Below are 20708 nucleotides of genomic sequence, written 5' to 3'. Positions count from 1 at the left end.
AATGAAACCGATTCTAAAGTGGCTGCCTTTTTGTAGGCACACATTGTACTGATAATCATGAATGGTCTACAGAGATTCCCCAGTACCATTTGCTTATTCATAGCCAAGAGCTCAGACCACATCATCTTATAAGCATGTTTTTACATCGGTCTCCCCTCACACAGAACTTTTACATTTGTCATATGTAAAGTTCATCTTTTCTTTTTGTGCCCACATAAGCTTCGTGAGAACACCTGGCCAATGGGCATTGCATGTACTAAATTTACCTGAATTAGCATTTAGAAAAATGTCAGGGACATGAGGACACTTACAAAATATTCCCATCATACTTCCTCAGAGATTCAGGTGAGCCTGTGAACAGTGAGCAAGGAGGTCGTGTGGGTGGGGGCAGGTGTTATGACAGGGTGCTTATTCTCTCCACTGTTCGAGCACGTGGGGTGAAGATGGGTGGGGAGGAGTGAGGTTGTACCTCCTTCTAAGAGAGGTGGCTTTCATAAAAATGTCGCAGTTGACTTGTGAAAAAGCTCCAATAATGAGTAACTCCTCTTACAAAAGTGATCAGTTCATTAATTAAAAGTTAATTAACGTAGAGTTTTCAAGGCAATTGTCATGTTCTTTTGCAACAATGACTACATCTGTAATACATCCTATTTATAAAACTCTGAAAATAAAATATTCCCCTTCATTTAATCCCCAACACCAGGCATACAAGCCTTTAAAACAGACTTCCGAGACCTTTTCCGTAATGGTAAAGAAGTCACAAACACTAAAAAAGTTACTGGGAGTATTAATAATAGCTATGTGCTTACTGTTTGCCCAGCACACCTCTAAGTCCTCTACTCAGATGATCTCATTTAATCTCTACTATAATCCTCTGTGGTTAGATAATGTTATTTATCCTCATGTCATAAACATGCAACTGGAGTCCAGAGAAGTTAAGTTGCCCCAAATCACCAAGACCATAAGTGGCAGAGCTGGGTTACAAATTCTGGCTCTCTCAGTCTATGCTCTTAATTATCCTCTACAGAGTAGCCAATGCTAAATAAGTGATATAAAAACCCAGTGCTAGAGAAGTCTCCAAATGCTTTCCCTGAAGAACAGAGCCCTCAGAAAAGACTCTGAAGAACTAAGAGGCCCAGAGCTGGGTCCTGAAAGAGAGACAACACAGAGGATGTGTCAGATTATTCCAGGCAATGGGAGCTCTGTGAGTAAACGCACAGACGAAAAATGTGTGGTTCATTCAAGGGACCCAGAGGAGACCAGGACTTCTGGAAAGGGAGGCTAACTCTCGATTCCCTTTCCTCTTGGTGACTCTCCTGATCTGTGGCCACATGCTCTGCCTAGACCTCATTTTTGCTTTTATTTGTCTGTTTCCTGAAGTGATGTTAGGTGGCTTCAGGTCTTTGGTCCAAAATTAGCAGTGCTTTGTTGGAGTCTGGTCAGAGCAAGAATGCACGTGAGCCTACTACTGTAGAGATAGTAGTGGCATTCACAGGGAGAGTCTAGCACCAGACTCAGTCAGTCTGTCTCTCTCTCTCTCTCTCTCTCCCCCTTTCTTTTTTCTTTCCTTCCTTTCTCCTTTCTCTTCCTTCTTTTCTTTCTTTCTTTTTTTTATAAGGAAAAAAACTAACATTTTGGTTTTAAGGATGTGAGATAGCATACCAAATCATTAGGGAAGTATATCCATTAGGACACCTTTGAAAATATGCATTCCTTTAATCTAGGCATGTGGGAGAAAAAGCTGAGGAGCCCAGTGAGGGAGGTGGCCTGGTGTAGAGGACAGACACTGAGATGTCTCAGGCTCCTCATTCCTCATAATCACTTATCATATCCCACTTGTTTTGTTTTACAATGTTTATCCCACATCCTTTCCACTCCCTTTTCTACTTTCTTAGCAGGAAAATGGAAAAACTACAGCAGGAAAGCCAGGTATGTGGATTTCAGGCCCAGATGTTCCATTACAGCCTGATGAAGAGCTCTATTTAACTGTTTATGAAACATGAAATCAAGACAACAATATTTTTAGAGAAATGCAAATCAAAAGTACAATGAGGAATCACTTCATACCAGTCAGAATAGCCATCATTTAAGTCTATAAATAATAAATTCTGGGGAGGGTGTGGCAAAAAAGGAACCCTCCTATACTGTTGGTGGGAATGTTGTTTGGTACAGCCATTATGGAAAACAGTATGGAAGATCCTTAAAAAACTAAAAATAAACTTACCATATGATCTAGCAATCCCACTTCTGGGCATTTATCCAGAGAAAATTATCATTCGAAAAGACACATGCACCCCAATGTTCACAGCAGCACAGTTTACAATAGCCAAGACATAGAAGCAACCTAAATGTCCACTGACAGATGAATGGATAAAGAAGATGTGATATACATATATACTGGAACATTATTCAGCCATAACAAAGAATGAAGTAATGCCATTTGCAGCAATATGGATGGATCTAGAGATTATTATATTAAGTGAAGTAAGTCAGAGAGAGAAAGACAAATATCACATGATATCATTTATATGTGGAATCTAAAAGAAATGATACAAATGAACTTATTTACAAAACAAAAAAGAGACTTACAGACATAGAAAACAAACTATGATTACCAAAGGGGAAAAGGATGGGAGAGAGGGATAAATTAGGAGTCTGGGGTTAACATATACATACTGCTAAAATAGATGGATAAAATAGATAAATAAATAGATAAAATACATAAATAACAAGGACCTACTGTGTAGCACAAGGAACTATATGCAATATCTTGTAATAACCTATAATGGAAAAAAAACTGATATATGTAAAATAAAAAGAATATGTATGTATATGTTTAATTGAATCACTTTGCTGTACACCTGAAACTAACACAACATTGTAAATCAACTATACTTCAATTAAAAAATAAAAAATAAAATAAATACATGCATTAAAAAACATAATATATTGTAGCCACTCTGGAGACTGATGTTCCTACCAGAAGTTTGAAAAAAGGACAATAATGATATTTGAAAGGTGCCTTCTTTTTTCTTGATACTTCATCCTGTTCAGCCCCTAATAAATTGTGTGATCTTGTATGGGACAGATCATGTCTTAAATTTCTCATCAGGATGAAAGAAGCAATGAGCCTCAAAGTTCCTCTTAGTCCTAAAATTCGATGACCCACCCGAGGTTCACGCTTTTACCTTAGTGCTGTGAACCAGTACCAAGGCAGGATCAGTAGAGTCTAAGTTTAGCGGACCTCTAGGAGCTTATCATCAAGTTGGGAAATGAAACAGATGCTCACTCATTTGGCAGATATTGACTAACAATAATAGTGCTGTGTGGGTCAGCGTGCACTGTGTGTGGTGCTTGATGCTGGGTGGGAACAGGGTAGCCAATAGGAGCCCTTTCCTCCTGGATTTTATGGCTTAGTGGGGAAGACACTTACTGAAAAATAAAAATTACAATAAAACCTGATGAATGTATTATGATAGGGTAGAATGTCCCAAACAGGCCTAAGTGGAAGGAAAAAAATCCCCATAAGGTACTTGTTAAAGACACAGATTCCTGGGCCCTGCCCAAACTCTAGGAATTAAGAATCTTCTCAAAGGTGACCCTTAAGTTTTCTTTAACTAGCAGTCTTCACTAGGCAAGTCTGGAAAACATAGTGATCAAGAATGAGCAAGATACTGTGGGAACTCACACCTACACAAAACAATAAGTAAAGGGACAGTCTAAGATGCAGTGCATGCTGGAGAGCCGGGTATAACAGCAGTTAAGTGCACGTGGGCTCTGGACTCACACTGCCAAGGTTCACATCTCAGGATCACCACCACGAAGGGAAGTAATCATAGTAACTAAGATTGTTGTAAGGATTATGTGAGAAAGTCTTTGTAGCACTAAAAGAAAGAGGGTAGCAGTTACAAAACCAGAGGGCAAATCATGAATCATAAAAGTTTCACTATGTGGTTCATAAAGCTTCCCTGTTCTCCCAACTGGGAGAAGGTCATAAATGAAATAAGTAACTGCCAGCCCCAAGAAAGTAGTTCTGCTTCTTCAGTAAAAAGCAAAATAGGGAAAAGGAGGCCGGGTGGGGGGAAATTCAACCACGCTGTAATCAAAAGGGAAATCGTTCATGTAAGAGATGATACTATATTGACCCTAATGGGGTAGACATGATTTAGAGAGAGAGGCGGGGGGAGAATGAGGAGACAAGCACAAAGGAAGCCAAAGGCATGGGGCTGCTCATAGTTTTTATGAATGCGAGACCTGTAGCCCAGCCCTAGTTTTGTCACTAATTAGCCATGTACTTTGGGGTGAGTTAGTTAATTATAATGGGCCTAAAGTCATTTCCCTGTGATATTACGGGGTTTTGTGAATTATATTACAGATACCGTTTTATGTATACTTTGTACTTCGATTGTCTTCATAGTTCTCCCTAGTTTAAAAATTCTGAGGGGAACTGCAATCTGTACCAGGCCCACTAGATGGCAACATATAGCTTTGTAAATGGTTTTTCATAAAAACTGAGGCTGTCTAACAAGCAAGCAAGAGTAGGTAAGGTTGTCGAGAAAGAACAAAGACACTAATTCCTCATACTGAGGTCACTGTTGAGATTTACAACATAAAGAGAAAGCAGATGTTTTCAGTCCCTTTGTTTTAGACCCACAGGTATTCAAGAGTCATGATAGGACCTTCTGTTTTAAACCTTTACTGCTACAGTGGGTTATTACATAACAACGAACACAAAATTACTTGCATGCCAATTCTGAATTAAACCACCTGAATTACAACACCCCAAAGATCCTTGCCCTCAGCCAAATGTACCAAGTCAATCATTCTTAAACTTTTTCATCATAAAGAGTTGACATATCCCACCAGTAAAAAAGAAAAGAAAAAAAAAGATCTGTTTCCTTTTCAGTATGATACACTTTTTTAAATGCTGTCAACATTTTTTTATAGTAAGAGTAAACTTGCCTTATTTTTAAAGATATGACAACTCAGAAAATTGTAAAGAAGAAAATGAAAATCATCTTCGAGCAATAAACAATGTCCTTACGTTTCTGTCAAACTATTTTTGGTAGATAGAAAATAAACAGAGATTCATCCTTTTGTCTTTTTAAAATTAAAAACATTTTGAAATCTTTCAATGTTAGTAAATATATTAATGATCACTAGCATTTAATAGTTCACAGCTAAATATTTACAAAATGTACGCAGAAAGTGTTCTGAGGCAACATACTTTAACTGAATCATCTGGCCTTCTGTGATAACACTTCCCTTCACAAACTGACTGAAATGCCCCCATTTAAAGATGAGTAATAATCAGAGAGGGGTGGATGCAGAGGAGTGGAGGAAGACAACAGAACAAAACAAAACCTAACAAATGAGCTGATGAAAAATACACATCAGGAAAAATTTTTGAGGAAATAGATTAGTTCAACAAGCTCTCAGACAGTAACCTGAAAACAGTGAAGGGATATATGACCTCTGTGAAAAAATATTTCAAGGAATGGAACAAAAGGAACACAATTTGAAAACTACATGGGTGACATAAAGAGAAGACTAGAACTAGAAAGAAAAAATAATACAAATACCAAAGTTGAAAGTGAGTAGAGATAAGATCGCAGATATGAAAGGTTATCTATTTTGTATTTATTTTACGATACTCTGACATCGTAATAAATGGAACAGATACAAGTCTTCATGTAAGCATTAGAGGAAAACTTAGCTTAAATAAAGGAAAAGCTGAATCTTCAAGTCAAAATGTACAACATGACCCATAAAAAACTGACACAAAACTATTAACAATAAGATATATCTTTGTGAAATTACTGGACTCAAAGATAAACAAATACAAAAGAGGAACTTCTAAAATAAAGTATCTTTGAAAGGCTAAAAGTAGAAAGAATGTACCAGGCAAACGAAAATAAAACAATGAGCATCTTTGTAATGAAAATATATTATGAGTCAAAATACACGTTATCCAAAAAATCATAAAGCAAAATTTGACCCCCAAAACTCCAGGAAAAACAGAAAAAATACAATTATAGTAGGAGAATTAAGTTATTTCTCTCAGCCTAACACAGTTAACTACTCAAAACAATGAGGATACAGATGATCTAAATAAAATTATTAATTAGCAGGCCCTTAAACATCTTAGGAATCAGTCTATGCCATGGTGTTATGTTTTATATGTCACTAACACAAATATTGAAAAATTGCTTCAAAATGCAACATTGAAGGGTCTATTTTCTCATAAAAACTATGCAGCTTTTAAAAATTGGAATATGTAATTTACAGTACAACTGAATACACTGACCCATAGCTATGTTTTAGTTAAATGTTAACACAGTCTCAAAATCAATCCAATTATTACAAGCTCCATGGCAAAAAATTACCCTACTTTAAAGGGACTTCGGCAACACACTAGAGATAGACTCATGAAAGAGATCTTTGAAATTCGTTTTCTACTTTGCCTATAGCTAGCTAATAAATATTCCAATCCTGTCTACATTCCTATCTCACACTATACTGGGAAAGAAGCTATATCATTAGTGCATGGTGAAACTGATACTCATACTGCTTTCAAAACGTAATAAGCAGCTATATTCAACCTCAGAGAACAACATCTATTACAGTTCTAAATCTAAAATATACAAGCCATATTTATTACCAGCTTTCTTTCTAACAGTGGCATAAAAGGCCATTTCTCAACCAATGTCACCTTCAGTCATGCAGCAAAGTCAAAAGCATGTCACGTCCCCAAAGCCTCACCACCATCACCAGACTCTACTATACTATAACTCCTGGCCTTCAAGGCAAGAAGAGGTATAGTCTGGAAATCAGTGACTCTGATGTGCTGGACTCAGTCACACATGCCTAAAGACAGGAGAATAATCAGTTAAACCTGGCATAGGCAGACAAAAAGCAGCACCATAGAAAAGCTTTTCTTAAGAATCCAGGTAACAGGGAAATGATAGAGACAGAAACTAGATTATTATTAGAGGCAGGGATGGGAATGGAAGGATGGAGGTGAAAGCTTTAGGATATGGGGTTTCTTTCTGAGGTGATGAAAACATCCTAAAATTGACTGTGGTAAAGGTTGCATATGTTGGTGGATATACTAAACATGATCGAAATATACACTTTATATGGATGACTTGGATGGTATGTGAATTATCTCTCAAAGCTGTTTAAAAAAAAAAAAAAAAAAAGGAGAGGGGAGAAGCTAAGTGAAAGGTGAGCCATCAAGTCCTAAGCAGGGAAGAGCATGACACATACTCAAGAACGAGGCAAGATGAAGTTTACCAGGTTTGTCATATAATCAGTGCCTGTATCATAAAATCCTTCTTTTCTCCAGAACGGCCACAAAGAGACCGTTCTTTTAGGCCAAATAACTACCTTTTCATCAAAAATACTTATTTCTGAAAGGCAAGGACAAAAAGAGAAATATTCAATTTTTGACTAGTTTTAAAAAAAAAAACCTGGGTTTTGATTTGACCTAGTCTAGTATCATAAACCAGGCCATAGTATCAGTTTTTAAAACATGCAGATCAATAGAATCTGTAACATACCCTTTGCTAAGAAAGTTAAACTGAATTCATGCTCTATCAAAGAATTCCCATTCACTGTGGTACACGGCAGAGACTCACAGTTTGCGATGTCACCTTGAAGTTGCAGGATCTGAGGAACTGGCATCGTGAGGACAACAATCTCAAACTGCTCAGGGGAGCCTGTTTCCTTGGAGACTTCCCACTTGTCATTTCTCAGGTTGATCTGGGTCACATGTTGTCTGAAGCAGATTTCAGCACCTGCTCCAAAAGCAAAATCATGTTCACATAATCAGGATTTTTCATATGAATGAAGGGGAGAGAAGAGTCCCAAACTGGATCCATTCAGATGAATGAAATGGTGAAATCTGTCTTCTACAGCCCCTGGGCTTCACTTGATTTACTCTCTTTCTCATTTACTGGGCATCTCTCCCTTCTCGCACCCTTTGACCTCTCTATCAATGCCTGCTCTTTAAAAAAAAAACTACTATAATTAATAATAGTAGTAGCCATAGCTACTTCATTAATCATCCACTGTATGCCAAGACTATGCCAACACTTGATATATATTATAACAATTCATTTTGCAGATCAGGAAATAGATTAAGAAATGTCATGCCATGATTTAAAACCACATCCATCTGACACTAAAGTTCACTATCTTCGTGAAGCAAAAATACACCTTAGTAAAGGAGTTAACAATTCTTCTCTCTAGTAATAGCAAGAAAAAACAATATTCCCTATTAAAGGAATTAATATTCTCTATTAAATCTGAAAAAAAGTCTCTGTAAGAGAAAGCCAAATCCTCATCAATGGATCAATTACCTTTATTAAGAAGATTGAGAATTAAGAGAAAGGGGAAAGTGCAAATAATCGGCGCTTTCAGCTCACACCCACCATCCCTTTTATTCCAAGCAGAGCAGCTCCATCTCCCTCTGTTTTATTTATTTAGGCAGTCTCACCCCTGACTTAACCACCTCTCTTGCCTCATTCTAGTTCTGGCCCTGACCGGGACCTCAACTAAGTCAACTGATTTTATGTTTTATCCAGTTGTGTTTCACATAATATTCCCTTTGAAAACAGCATTACATTGTTATTGTTGGTGGTGAGTATGTGTGTGTGTTTAAGGAGACTGAAGTCCACTAACTAGAAATTTTCTGTATCTAGTCAGATGTCTTGGACACATTTCCCAAAGGCCCCGAAGTGTTTGTAAGGTGTATATCAGTGGTTCTCTAAGTGTGGAACTTAGACCAGTAGCACCAGCAGCACCTTGGAACTTGTTAGAAATGCAAATTCTCAGGTCCCAACCCAGACAAACTAAATCAGAATCTGGGAATCGACCCAGTAGTTGGCACTTAACAAGCTCCCCAGGCTTGTTACAATGCACATTAAAGAGTGAGAACTACTGGGGTAGATAAATAGACCCAAATCTAACACTGAAACTGACAAAGCAACCCCAAAAATAGCATTTTCCAAGAGTTAGGGGCAATGGTATAGCTGCTCTTACCAACAAGGAGGTTTTCCTATCTAATTGCTAGGAGTAAAGTTTCTGGGAAAGTGGCATTTCCTTGTGAAAGTAACTAATAACTTTCAAAATGACAAAATCTATAGGCTCTGGAACTCATTATAGAACAGTCAGAGAACTACATAGAGTCTCTCTAGAGTTACTTCTGAGCTTAGTAAATTTGATGTGCCTCTCCTGCATAAAATCCTTCAATAGCTTCCCACTGCATTTAGAATAAAGTATAAAACCTTTAACATTGCTTACCAAGCCCGTTATGATCTGACCCCTGCCTTACTCCTGAACTTTACCTCTTCACCACTCTCTCCCTCATTCACTACCCTCCAGTCACGATGATCTTTTAATTCCATAAATGCACCATCTTCTTCCTACCTTAGAACAGTCCCAATTTAATATGACCATTGCATGCAATTCTCACCACTCAGCTCTTGGCCTAGTTCACTCTTGCTCACCTTTCAGGTACCCATGAAAACATCAGTTCCTCAGCGATGCTTTCCCTGACACATCTCCCCTCCCTCACTCCTCTGAAACTCACACTAAGTTAGGTCCTATTATAACCCTCCTACATTTTGGTGCAGCCACTGTGGAAAACAATATGGAGATTCCTCAAAAGACTAGGAATAGACTTACCATATGACCCAGGAATCCCACTCCTGGGCGTATATCCAGAAGGAACCCTACTTCAAAATGACACCTGCACCCCAATGTTCATAGCAGCACTATTTACAATAGCCAAGACATGGAAACAGCCTAAATGTCCATCAACAGGTGACTGGATAAAGAAGATGTGGTATATTTATACAATGGAATACTATTCAGCCATAAAAACCAACAACATAATGCCATTTGCAGCAACATGGATATTCCTGGAGAATGTCATTCTAAGTGAAGTAAGCCAAAAAGAGAAAGAAAAATACCGTATGAGATCACTCATATGCGGAATCTAAAAATAAATAAATACAAAACAGAAACAGACTCAAAGACATAGAATACAAACTTGTGGTTGCCAGGGGGACGGGGGGTGGGAAGGGACAGACTGGGATTTCAAAATGTGGAATAGATAAACAAGATAGTACTCTGTAGCACAGGAAAATATATACAGGATCTTGTGGTGGCTCACAGCAAAAGAGAATGTGACAATGAATGTACGTATGTTCATGTATAACTGAAAAATTGTGCTCTACACTGGAATTTGACACAACATTGTAAAATGACTGTAACTCAATTAAAAAAAGTTTAAAAAATAAAATAAAATAAAATAAAATAAAATAAAATAAAATAAAATAAAATAAAATAAAATAAAATGTAATCTCAAAAAAAAAAAGTTAGGTCCTATTATTACAGCTCTCTCATGATGCCCTCACTCTTACTTCTTAGCGTTCATTACGCACCCCTTTTTGTGTGTGTAATTAGTTTGTCTTTTCCTCCCCACTATACTCTACATTAACAAAGGCAAGGACCATGTGTTTTATTTACTACTGGTTCCCCAGCACATATTTTAGAGGACTAAAAAAAAAATCTACAGATAGTATAAAGATATCAGAACACAAAAAGGTTTAAACATTTTACAAAGGCAAATATGTTTTGTTACATATTTTTTTCAATTTGTATTCCCTGTCTTCCTCCACTTTAAAGAAAAAAAAATCTAAATTCATTTTCCTCCTAAAATTTCCTACAAATAGGTTTTAGCTCAGAACTGCTGAGATGGACCTAAAGAGATGTGAACAATGTCTAACTCCATGCCCTGATTAAACAGAAGAGTGCTTCACCAAGGCTCCAGAGCTATCCTCACAGATGTGTGCCATGATCACCTGACTGGGAGAAATTTTGAGACAGAACTGCCCAGGCTTTCCCCTACATCAATTTTAGAAAGAAAACAAACACAAAAGTAAAAAGGGAGAAAATGATAAAAGTAAGTATTACCAGAAAGAAGTGACCCTAGCCGACACCATCTGCAAATTAAACCATCTTTTCTAATGAAATGATCCTGTCGGCTTTGACAAGTTACATTGCCCATGCTGACTTTCCAGACTGTTAGTCAATGTCCATTTTAAATGGTAGATGGTAAAATAAAAACAAATAAATGCAGCAATAGTTCTTCCTATTGCTAGGCAAAACCAAATAAAAGATTTTCACCCTGTTCTGAAAGCTAAATTCATCCTCTTATGATGACACTCAGAATGACAGCATTTGAATTATTTAATAATACAGGCCTTATTCAAAAACAAAACGATTTGGCACATCTCTATCCGTATGTCATAGGCAGAAACCATCAGGTAAGTGATCTCCCTGGTTGCATAAAGAAATAAAATGGCATTAATCCTTAGTAGCCCCTTCCCCCTGGGGAAGGGAATAACCAATGGAAGAAGGGGACTAAGGGACAAGCAGCACTATGAATTTGTTCCCTTGAGCCATGTGTCCACTGACATGCAGCACCAGGGTGGGATGGGAGCAATCTCTCATACTGTTGGGAAAAAGTCGAGAAGGAAACAGATGTTAAATCAGAGGCTATGAGCTCCTCTCATTGTCCTCCATGGGATCGCTAACAGGAAAAGACAACAGGCTCAGCTTTAAGAGAGTGCTGGTCTGTTACTGACTAGCTAAGCCACCATAAGCAAAGTGCTTAACCTCCCTGAGTTTAATTTTTCTCATTAGTAAATGGGGATAATGATAACCACCTTGGAACGGCTGCTGTGAGAATCAGAAATGATGTATATTAAGTACATAACATAGTGTCAGATAGTTAGGACTTAACAAATGACAGAGTAGCTTTTGTTATTTTGAATTTCTCCCACCCCAGGAACAATGACAACCAAAAATAAAAATAAAACAACATAAAATCACATTTCATTCACTTAAAAAGATTGTATTAATTGGGAAGGCAGGCAGTAGGTAAAATTGATGTCAATAATTTAAGCTTATTTCTTTGTAATAAGCTTAATGTGAACACACGAGACAATAAATGAGAACAGAACAGAAGGTCAAGAAGCATGTGTCTATTTTCCTCTGCCTTTTACTTATTTGGGGAAACTGGTCTAGTTAAATACTAGCTTTAGAGACCTGAATCTATTCTAAAGCATACCTGATTAGACATATCCTATACAGATAATTCCCCTCCGAGTCTAGTCCCAAACTGAATGACTACCGATTGGACCATCAGATTGTGGGGTTGTGAACTCAACTGATTCCAAAATATGCAGTATTTTTGGAATGACTTGGGAATTTCGGTTCTTATGCACTGAGCACATGCAAAGTTCAGCTTCATTCAACTAGATTATTTTTTAAACTAACATTTATCAAGAGATTTCTATGTATATGGCCTACTATTTTCTTGCATTGACAATGAGCACATTATATTCTTTATTCTTCACAACACTTTGTATTAGGTACTGTTATTGCTCTCATTTGTCCAATGAAAGAATCAAGGCATAGATTTTAAAACTTTCCTAATATTACATAGCTAGAAAGAGTGGTAGAATATGAATTTGAATCCAGGTCATTCTGATTCCTGAGACGCTCTAGACTTACATTGTGGAAACACTAAAATAGGATAGAAACAATTTATAGGATAGAAAGCTTTAAAGAAGCTTAAAGAATGTCTAAAGGGATATAAACATAAAATTCAAAATGGTATAGATACGGTCTAGAAATCCTTTAATAATAGATCCGGGTATAGGGAGAAAAGGATTCTTGAAACATTACAAAGATTATATTAAAATAAACTAAGAAACAGTTTATATACACTCAAATTATGTGGACCTTAAACTTAATTATATAAAAACATTTTTAAAAATCATATAATTATATAAAATCCATTTAAAAAACAGAAAGCATGCCATAAAATGAGCTTATGTTGATTTATATATTATGACATTTTCCCTGCTATTTTTCTTTATTTTCTAAATTTTCTACCAATAGTGTATAATTCTTTTTTAAAAGTTAATTTTAAAGTAACCATTTTATATACCGATAAGAAAATCTACAGAACTTACCCTCTCAAGAGACTGTACAAATTGAAAATATAAATAGGTTTTTTCTAAGAATTGGTTAAATTAGAACTGATAAATACATGTATATTTACATATATTAGAAATCTATATCTATATCACTATACCTAGTTACTATATATAAGGTACTATTAGATTCTGTGTGAACTACAAATAATTAAGTATGACCTCTTCTCCCAAGAGTTTCCAAAGCAAATTTGGAAAATAAAGCATATATTTCCCCAAACACCTAACACAAAAAGGATGTAGGTGCAATGTATTGAAGGACTGTCCCTCTGCCAGAACATCAGCTATATGAAAGCAGGAACCTTGGCTCTTGTATCATTAGCGCCTAAAGCAGTGTATAGTAAGCACTCAGTAAATGTTTACTGAATGAATGGATGTATGTATGCATGGATGGATAGATGTATAATACAGTTAATAAATACTCGGAGATTTTAGTCAGCATGCACATCTAGTTGAACTGAAACATCAGCTCTTCCTGGGTCTCAAGCCTGCCAGCCTCTGGACCAGAACTGTATCTTCAGCTCTCCTGGATCTAAGGCTTTTGGACTGGAACTAAACCATCAGTTCTCCTGGGTCTCCAGTTTATCAACTCACCCTGCAGATCTTGAGACCTGCCTGCCTCCAAAATCACATGAGCTAATTCCTTACAGTAAGTCTCTCTCTCTTTCTCTCCTTCTCTTTCTCTCTCTCTCTGTTCTGTTTCTCTGGAAAATCTTGATGAACACCATCACAGACTAAATCCCACATGGAGAAACAGTCTAACCCAGAATGGTGTTTACTATGTTCTCACGTTGTATATTCAATCTTATTGACCTCTCCCATGCCCAGTATCAGGGATTCTTGGGGTTCCCAATCCAATAAGTAACAGTCGATGAAGGAGACCAAAACAGTAATTATTTTAGAAATAGCTTATAAAACAAAACAAATTCTCAGCTCGAGATCTTTCCTCAGTGATCCCGAATTGGGCACTTAATTGTGATTTATCAAGAAGCCTACTTCGATTTGAAAAAACAAATCATTTATCATCCAAGAGCATTTGTCATCTCTTTTAAAAAGTCCATTTTAAAACACTAATAAAATATATAAAGAAAAAATGAAAATCCTAATTAAAAATGGGCAAAGGTTATAAATAAAGCATTTACCAAAAAAATGCAGTTGATTAGCAAAACGAAGATGCATAAACTCACTCATAATTAAGTAAATGCAAACCAAAGAACAAGTAGATACCATTTTTAACCTACCACACTGGAAAAAAAAATTTAATTTCCATAATATAGGGGATGTGTGTAAAGAGATGTTCTTATTTCCTATTGATGAGATATTCTTTAAGAGGAATAGACGGCACAACACAGTTAAATTAAAAATGCACATACTATTTGACATACTTACTGTACTGTTAGGAATTGGTCCTACAGATACGTTTTCAAAAGTATGTCAGGGTTAGACATTGGAGCAACATTGGCATTAACATAAACCAAAGTAATCCTTCACTCCTCAAACGACCTAAATACTTACCAGAAAGTTAATAGTTAATAGTTACATGTCATGTAATACTGCACAGGCATTGAAGAGTGAAATATGCTGAATTTGCTGATATGAAAACAGACCCAAGATATGATTAAGTCTATGATGATGAGTTAGTCAGAATTCTCCAGAGAAATAGAGCTAATAGGATATACATATATACACACATATATACGGAGAGAGAGAGAGAAAAAGAGAGGGGGGCAGAAAGAGACTGGTTGATTATAAACATAGACAAAACAAGGTATATAATGATTTATGTAAAATAATCTCATCTACGTTTTAAAAAAGAATGAATATAAACATATGGGAATGGGTAAGTAGAGACAGTCATGTAGAACAATAGATGCGTAAACATTTTTCTGGAAGCACATATTGGAAACTTAGTGATTACTTAAGGGGGAGAAACTAGCGATTGAGTGGTGACTAGGAGAACATCTATTTTATAACTTTCTTTATAGTATTAGTATTTAATTATGTGTACAACTTTTATTTAAAAATGTTAACTTTAAAAGAAGGCATAGAAAATCCTATTCCTACCTGATTCTTTCAAGTAATGGTTAACAATTGAAGAAACTCCTTGAGGTGCCACAAAGTTACAGTCTCCGTCTTTTATCACCATTCCTTCAATACAAGAGATCAGAGGCTTCAAAATGCCCCGAGCTAACAGTTCATCATAAAAGCTGAAATAAATCAACATGTACAACATAATTATAATACTATAACTACCTCTAAAATACTATATTCTCTTCTAAGAATTCTTAGAGATTATAATCCTCAATAATAACTAGGTATCTGCCTATGATCTACTCAACATGTTTTGTGTTGAAACTGATAAGCCAGGTGAAGAACAGAAATGTTTTGAGAATCCATGGTTCTTTTGCTGACATTAGCCAGAGGCCTATTTTTTCATATATTTCAAAATGAAAGTCTATGGATATAAACTGAAAGGTAGTTAGTATACCAATTCTATTTTTTATTTTTTATTTTTGGTGGGGAGCAGTAATTAGGTTTTTTTTTTATTATTATCTTTTTTAATGGAGGTATCAGTATACCAATTTTAAATTTGGTTAGGAATGACTTCCACTACTGCTATGTGTCCTTTTCCTGAACACCAAAATAGTGGTTTCTAATTAAGTTCATTTATTTATTTTTTTTTTTAATGGAGGTTCTGGGGATTGAACACAGGGCCTCGTGCATGCTAGGCATGCACTCTACCACTGAGCTATACCCTCCCCAGTAATTCCTTTTATTGGGCCCTTACTGTGTCCATTATAATCTCTCATCTGATCTTTACAACTGTATGAGGCATGTCTTACAGTTTTCCCACTTTATGCAGGTTAACCTTTTACTGTTAATACGATCCACAATGATAACATAATCATTTCAATTACAGTATTACTAGAGGCAACGTTTAACTGTTAAAAAATGGATGATTTACATCTTTTTACATCATACAACTAGTATGACTGATTCCACCCCTTTCAACTAACTCACCTTTGATGTTTTTTGGCATAATGAGAAGTGCAGGTGATGTACTGGGCGCCCAAGTCGACCGTGCTCTGTGGATTGTAAGGACTGCCGGCTGTAGTCATTCTTCCCCCTTGAATTAATCCCCAGGAAAACGTCTTTAGTGCATCAGAATGGACCTTTTGCAACTGACGCTGTTCACCCCACGTTACCACAAATGGATTATTTGACATTTTTTTAAGCCAAAGTCTTTGTCATCTAACATCGTCAGGAAGCAGGTAACAATTCGGTCACTGAGTGTGAGGTATTTTTTAGAAAGAACCCACGAATCATGCTGAACAGCAAGCGTTCAGGACCGTGCCTGCTGCATCTATTTACTAATTTGAATAAAAGGAATGAATGAACGAACGAAATAAAACAAAACCGTGAATGAAATGTCAGAATGAACGAATCAAAATGCTTTCACTCCTGCGGTCAGGCTTCAGGAGAAGGACAGGATCCTGTCAGCGAGATCTTCGGGAAGTCTCGGTGACGGGCACCCTGGGATCCACACAGTCTGGAGAAAGCTGCCAAGGCACAGAGCGGCCCGGAGGAAAAGCCAGGTACTGGCGGCAGCGCCAGGCCCAAGCTTCGCAAACTCCAGTCAGGACGCCTGCCAGGCCGCCGGGCCTCCGTCGGAAGTGCGCGCGGCCCTGGCGCCCCGCTCCCAGCCCCGCGTGGGGCGCCGCCCCGCCCGCGCCCCCTCCCCGCCGTCCGCGGTCACGTGACCGGGCGCGCGCCGCCGCGGGTCCCCGCCGGGAGCCGGGCCGCTGGATTCTCCTCACAGATTGACTCGGGCAGGGCCCACGCCACCCCAGAAGTCAGGCTCTACGTGGGCTTCTTTATCCCCTTTTCGGCCCGAGGGCGACCCACCTGAGTCCCCAGCCTTGTCCCACACGGCGAGGTGCAAAGGACGGGACGCCTCCTTCCTCAGCAGCGCTGCGCACAAGCTTCCCGTCAGCCCGGCGCCCACGATCAGCACCCGCTCCATGGCCCGCTGTTTCAGCGGCGAGGCCGGCCGGCCTGCACTCGGTGCAGCCGCCGAGACCCAGACGACTAGAGCTGCCTGCACTTCGCGCTCCGGGCCCCAGCGCGCCCCGAGCAAGCCCCCGCTGGCCGGCAGGGGGCGGAGAGGAGGCGACAGGCTGAGCCGCTGGGAAGAACCCCAAACCTTGGCTTTCCCCTAGGGTTGAGGGCTGGGAGGGAGCTGGCGTCAATCCAAGACAGGCTGGTGCAGTCAGATGAACTGTAAATTCCAGCCTGCCCCTCGCCCACAAAAACCTGGAGATGGTGAAGGTTACAGTGTGAGAACCCACCTCGCCGCAGGGCTGGTGTTGTCTACAGCGGAGACTCAGCCGAAGGTAACTACTAGAGTAACTATCGCTTGTCCTTGTTGGGACTTTCGCTATCTTAGTAGTTGAAGTCTGAAAACTGGGGAAGAGAAGAAACAGACCAGCTATCCCAGAGCCAGCTTCCTTCTCCACTGCCTTAATGGCCACTATTCATGTAATAGAAAAAAGAATTGGAGAGATTATTTTTGAACTAGCTCCCAGGCTCTGTGTAAATTATGTAACTTTTTTGAACCTCAATTTCTCTACCTGTGAAATGGGGACAATGTTTACTGTCCAAATTGTTGAAAATTAGAGGTAGCTGGTTCACCGGAAAATTCTAGATCACGCCTCGCTTCAGTAAATGTTATTTTATGTCAAAACACATTTCACATGCTCAAAGGGACATTAAGATGAGCAACACAAGGGCTCATGCCATTACCACTAGTTCCCCATCCCCCCAACATCGTTGTGGAAGTTCTAAATGAAAAAAAGTGAAAAGCAAGGATAAATCTGAACTATTAAAAAATCAAAAAGTAAGTTAATCTGAATAGTAGAAAAATTATTACCTGGAAAACTAGAGAAACTGAATATCTCTCAGAACGATGAGAAATTTGACAATAGTAGCCAATTATTAAAAATTAGGGGTTTAACTTTAAATACACATCATGAAGAAATTACCATGCATCACACTCGTGATAGGTTAATATTATATATCTGATAAAGGATAATGGAACTAGAAGAAGATACAGATGGACATATATAGCCTAATAAGACATTTCTAAGCACAAAAATAAATCTGAACTGAACATAAAAATGGAATTGAACAGGAAAATATTGAATACATAATCATTTACAAATTGCGTTCAAAATATACAAGACAAAATATAAACTGAACAAATTTTTGGAACATATCTGAAAAATGAAAGTAACACTTATATAAAGTCTTAGGGAAATGATTATTTTTTATTGAAGTACAGTTGACTTACAATATTAGTTTCAGGTGTACAACATAGTGATTCAGTATTTTTACAGATTATATTCCATTTAAAGGTATTCCAAAATAAGGGCTATATTTGCCTGTGCTGTGCAGTATAATCTTGTTCCTTATTTATTTTGTTCATAGTAGTTTCTATCTTAATACTCTACGACATGTTGCCCCTCCCCCTTTACCTCTCCCCCCTAGTAATCACTGTTTGTTCCCTATATTTGTGAGCCTCTTTCTCTTTTGTTACATTCATTAGTTTATTTTTTAGATTCTACATTTAATTGATAAGAGTATTTGTCTTTCTCTATCTCACTTAATTCACTAAGCATAATATCCTCTAGGTCCATCCATATAGTTGTAAATGGCAAAATTTCACCTTTGTTATGACTGAGTAATATTTCATTGTGTGTATATATACAACTTCTTTATTCATTCATCCATTGATGGACACTTAGGTTGCTTCCATATCTTGACTATTATGAATAAAGCTGCTATGAACATTGGGATGCATGTATCTTTTCAAACTAGTGTTTTTGTTTTCCTCAGATAAATAACCCAAGAATGGAATTGCAGGATCAGTTGCAGGTAGTTCTGTTTTTAGTTTTTTAAGAATCCTCCATAATGTTTTCTATAGTGGCAACATCAATTTACATTCCCACCAACAGTGCACAGTTCCCTTTTATCCACATCCTCACCAGCACTTGTTATTTATTAGACTTTTTGGTGATACCATTCTGACAGGTGTAAGGTGATATCTCATTGTGGTTTCAATTTGCATTTCTCTGATGATTAACAGTGTTGAGCATCTTTTCATGTGCCTGTTGACCATTTGTATGTCTTCTTTGAAGAAATGTCTATTTAAGTTTATTTAGGCTATTTAAAAAAAATATTTTTTGATGTTAAGTTGTATGAACTGTTTATATACTTTGAATAGTAACCCCTTATTGATCATGTCATTTGCAAATATTTTCTCCCATTCAGTACATTGTCTTTCGTTTTGATGATCATTTTCTCTGCTGTGCAAAAGCTTGTAAGTTTAATTAGATACCATTTGTTTGTTTTTGCATGTTTCTTTTGCCTGGGAGACAGATCCAAAAAATATTGTTATGATTTATGTCAAAGAGTGGTCTGCCTGTAGTTTTATGATTTCAGGTCTTACATTTAGATCTTTAATCCATTTTGAGTTTATTTTTGTATATGTTGTGGGGAAATGTAATCTCATCCTTAGTAGCTGTCCAACTTTCTAAGCCACCACATATTGAAGAGACTGTCTTTCCTCCATTGTATATTCTTACTTCTTTCGTCATAGATTAATTCACCTTAAGTGTGTGGATTTATTTCTTGGCTCTCTTATTTAGTTCCATTGATCTGTGTGTGTTTTTGTCCCAGTAACAGGTGTTTTGATTACGGTGGCTTTGTAGTATAGTCTGAAGTCAAGGAGCATGAAACCTCCAGCTTTGTTCTTTTTTGTCAAGATAGCTTTGGCAATTTTGGGTCTTTTGTGGTTCCATATAAATTTTAGGACTATTCTAGTTCAGTGAGAAATGATCTGGATATTTTGATAGAGATTTACATTAAATCTATAGATTGTTTTAGACACTATGGCCATTTTAACAATATTATTTTTTCCAATCCATGAGCTATCTTTCCATTTCTTTGTATCATCTTCAGTGTCCTTAATCCATGTTTTCTAGTTTTCAGAGTATTGATCTTTCAACTCCTTGATTAAGTTTGTTCCTAGAAATTTTATTCTTTTTGATATGATTTTAAATGGCATTGTTTTCTTGCTTTCTCTTTCTGATAGTTTATTATTAAGATATAGAAAAGCAGAAGATGTCTACATAGTAATCTTGTATCCTGCAATTTTGCTGAATTCATTTATTAGTTTTAATAGTTTTTTGATGAAGATGTTAGGGTTCCCTATATAGAGTATCATGTCATCTGCAGATAGTGTCATTTTTGCCTTTTCCCTTCCAAATTGGATGTTTTTTATTTACATTTCTTGTATGATTGTTGTGGCTAGGATTTCCAGTGCTATGTATTTAAAAGTGGTAACAGTGGACATCCTTGTTTTGTTCCTAATTTTAGAGGAAAATCTTTCAGCTTTGTAGTGTTAATGTGTTGTTAGCTGTGGGTGTGATATAAATGATCTCTATAATGTTGAGATATATTCCCTCTATACCAACTTTGATAAGAGTTTTTATCATGAATGGATGTTGAATTTTGTCAAATGCTTTTCTCTGGGTCTACTGAGATGATCATGTAAATTTTATCTTTTTATTATTG

The 20708-nt window shown here is 37.2% G+C and overlaps 2 protein-coding genes across 10 annotated transcripts in view; one reads left to right on the top strand and one right to left on the bottom strand.

The window, feature by feature from the left end:
* RNLS (renalase, FAD dependent amine oxidase) overlaps nucleotides 1-17144 on the bottom strand; it is a 278225-nt gene extending 261081 nt beyond the window's left edge. For all 8 annotated transcript variants that reach the window (XR_004323913.1, XR_004323910.1, XR_004323911.1 and 5 more), the window contains exons 1-4: nucleotides 16980-17144; nucleotides 16095-16200; nucleotides 15138-15280; nucleotides 7641-7799 (exon numbers count right to left, since the gene is read on the bottom strand). Coding sequence is in view for 1 of the 8 variants with exons in the window: in XM_014562758.2 (XP_014418244.1) it covers nucleotides 7641-7799; nucleotides 15138-15280; nucleotides 16095-16200; nucleotides 16980-17097 (526 nt within the window). In the remaining 7 variants the exon portion in view is untranslated. The remainder of the gene's footprint in view (nucleotides 1-7640; nucleotides 7800-15137; nucleotides 15281-16094; nucleotides 16201-16979) is intronic.
* Nucleotides 17145-17260: 116 nt separating this feature from the next.
* Nucleotides 17261-20708, top strand: part of LIPJ (lipase family member J) — a 34483-nt gene continuing 31035 nt past the window's right edge. For both annotated transcript variants that reach the window (XM_032491384.1, XM_032491385.1), the window contains exon 1: nucleotides 17261-17467. The gene's annotated coding sequence lies outside the window, so the exon portion shown is untranslated. The remainder of the gene's footprint in view (nucleotides 17468-20708) is intronic.

The sequence above is a fragment of the Camelus ferus genome, chromosome 11, assembly GCF_009834535.1.
Source record: "Camelus ferus isolate YT-003-E chromosome 11, BCGSAC_Cfer_1.0, whole genome shotgun sequence".
In the NCBI taxonomy this organism is placed as follows: domain Eukaryota; kingdom Metazoa; phylum Chordata; class Mammalia; order Artiodactyla; family Camelidae; genus Camelus; species Camelus ferus.
The sequence above is the reverse complement of the archived record's forward strand: the minus strand, read 5'-3'. Positions and strand labels throughout refer to the sequence as shown.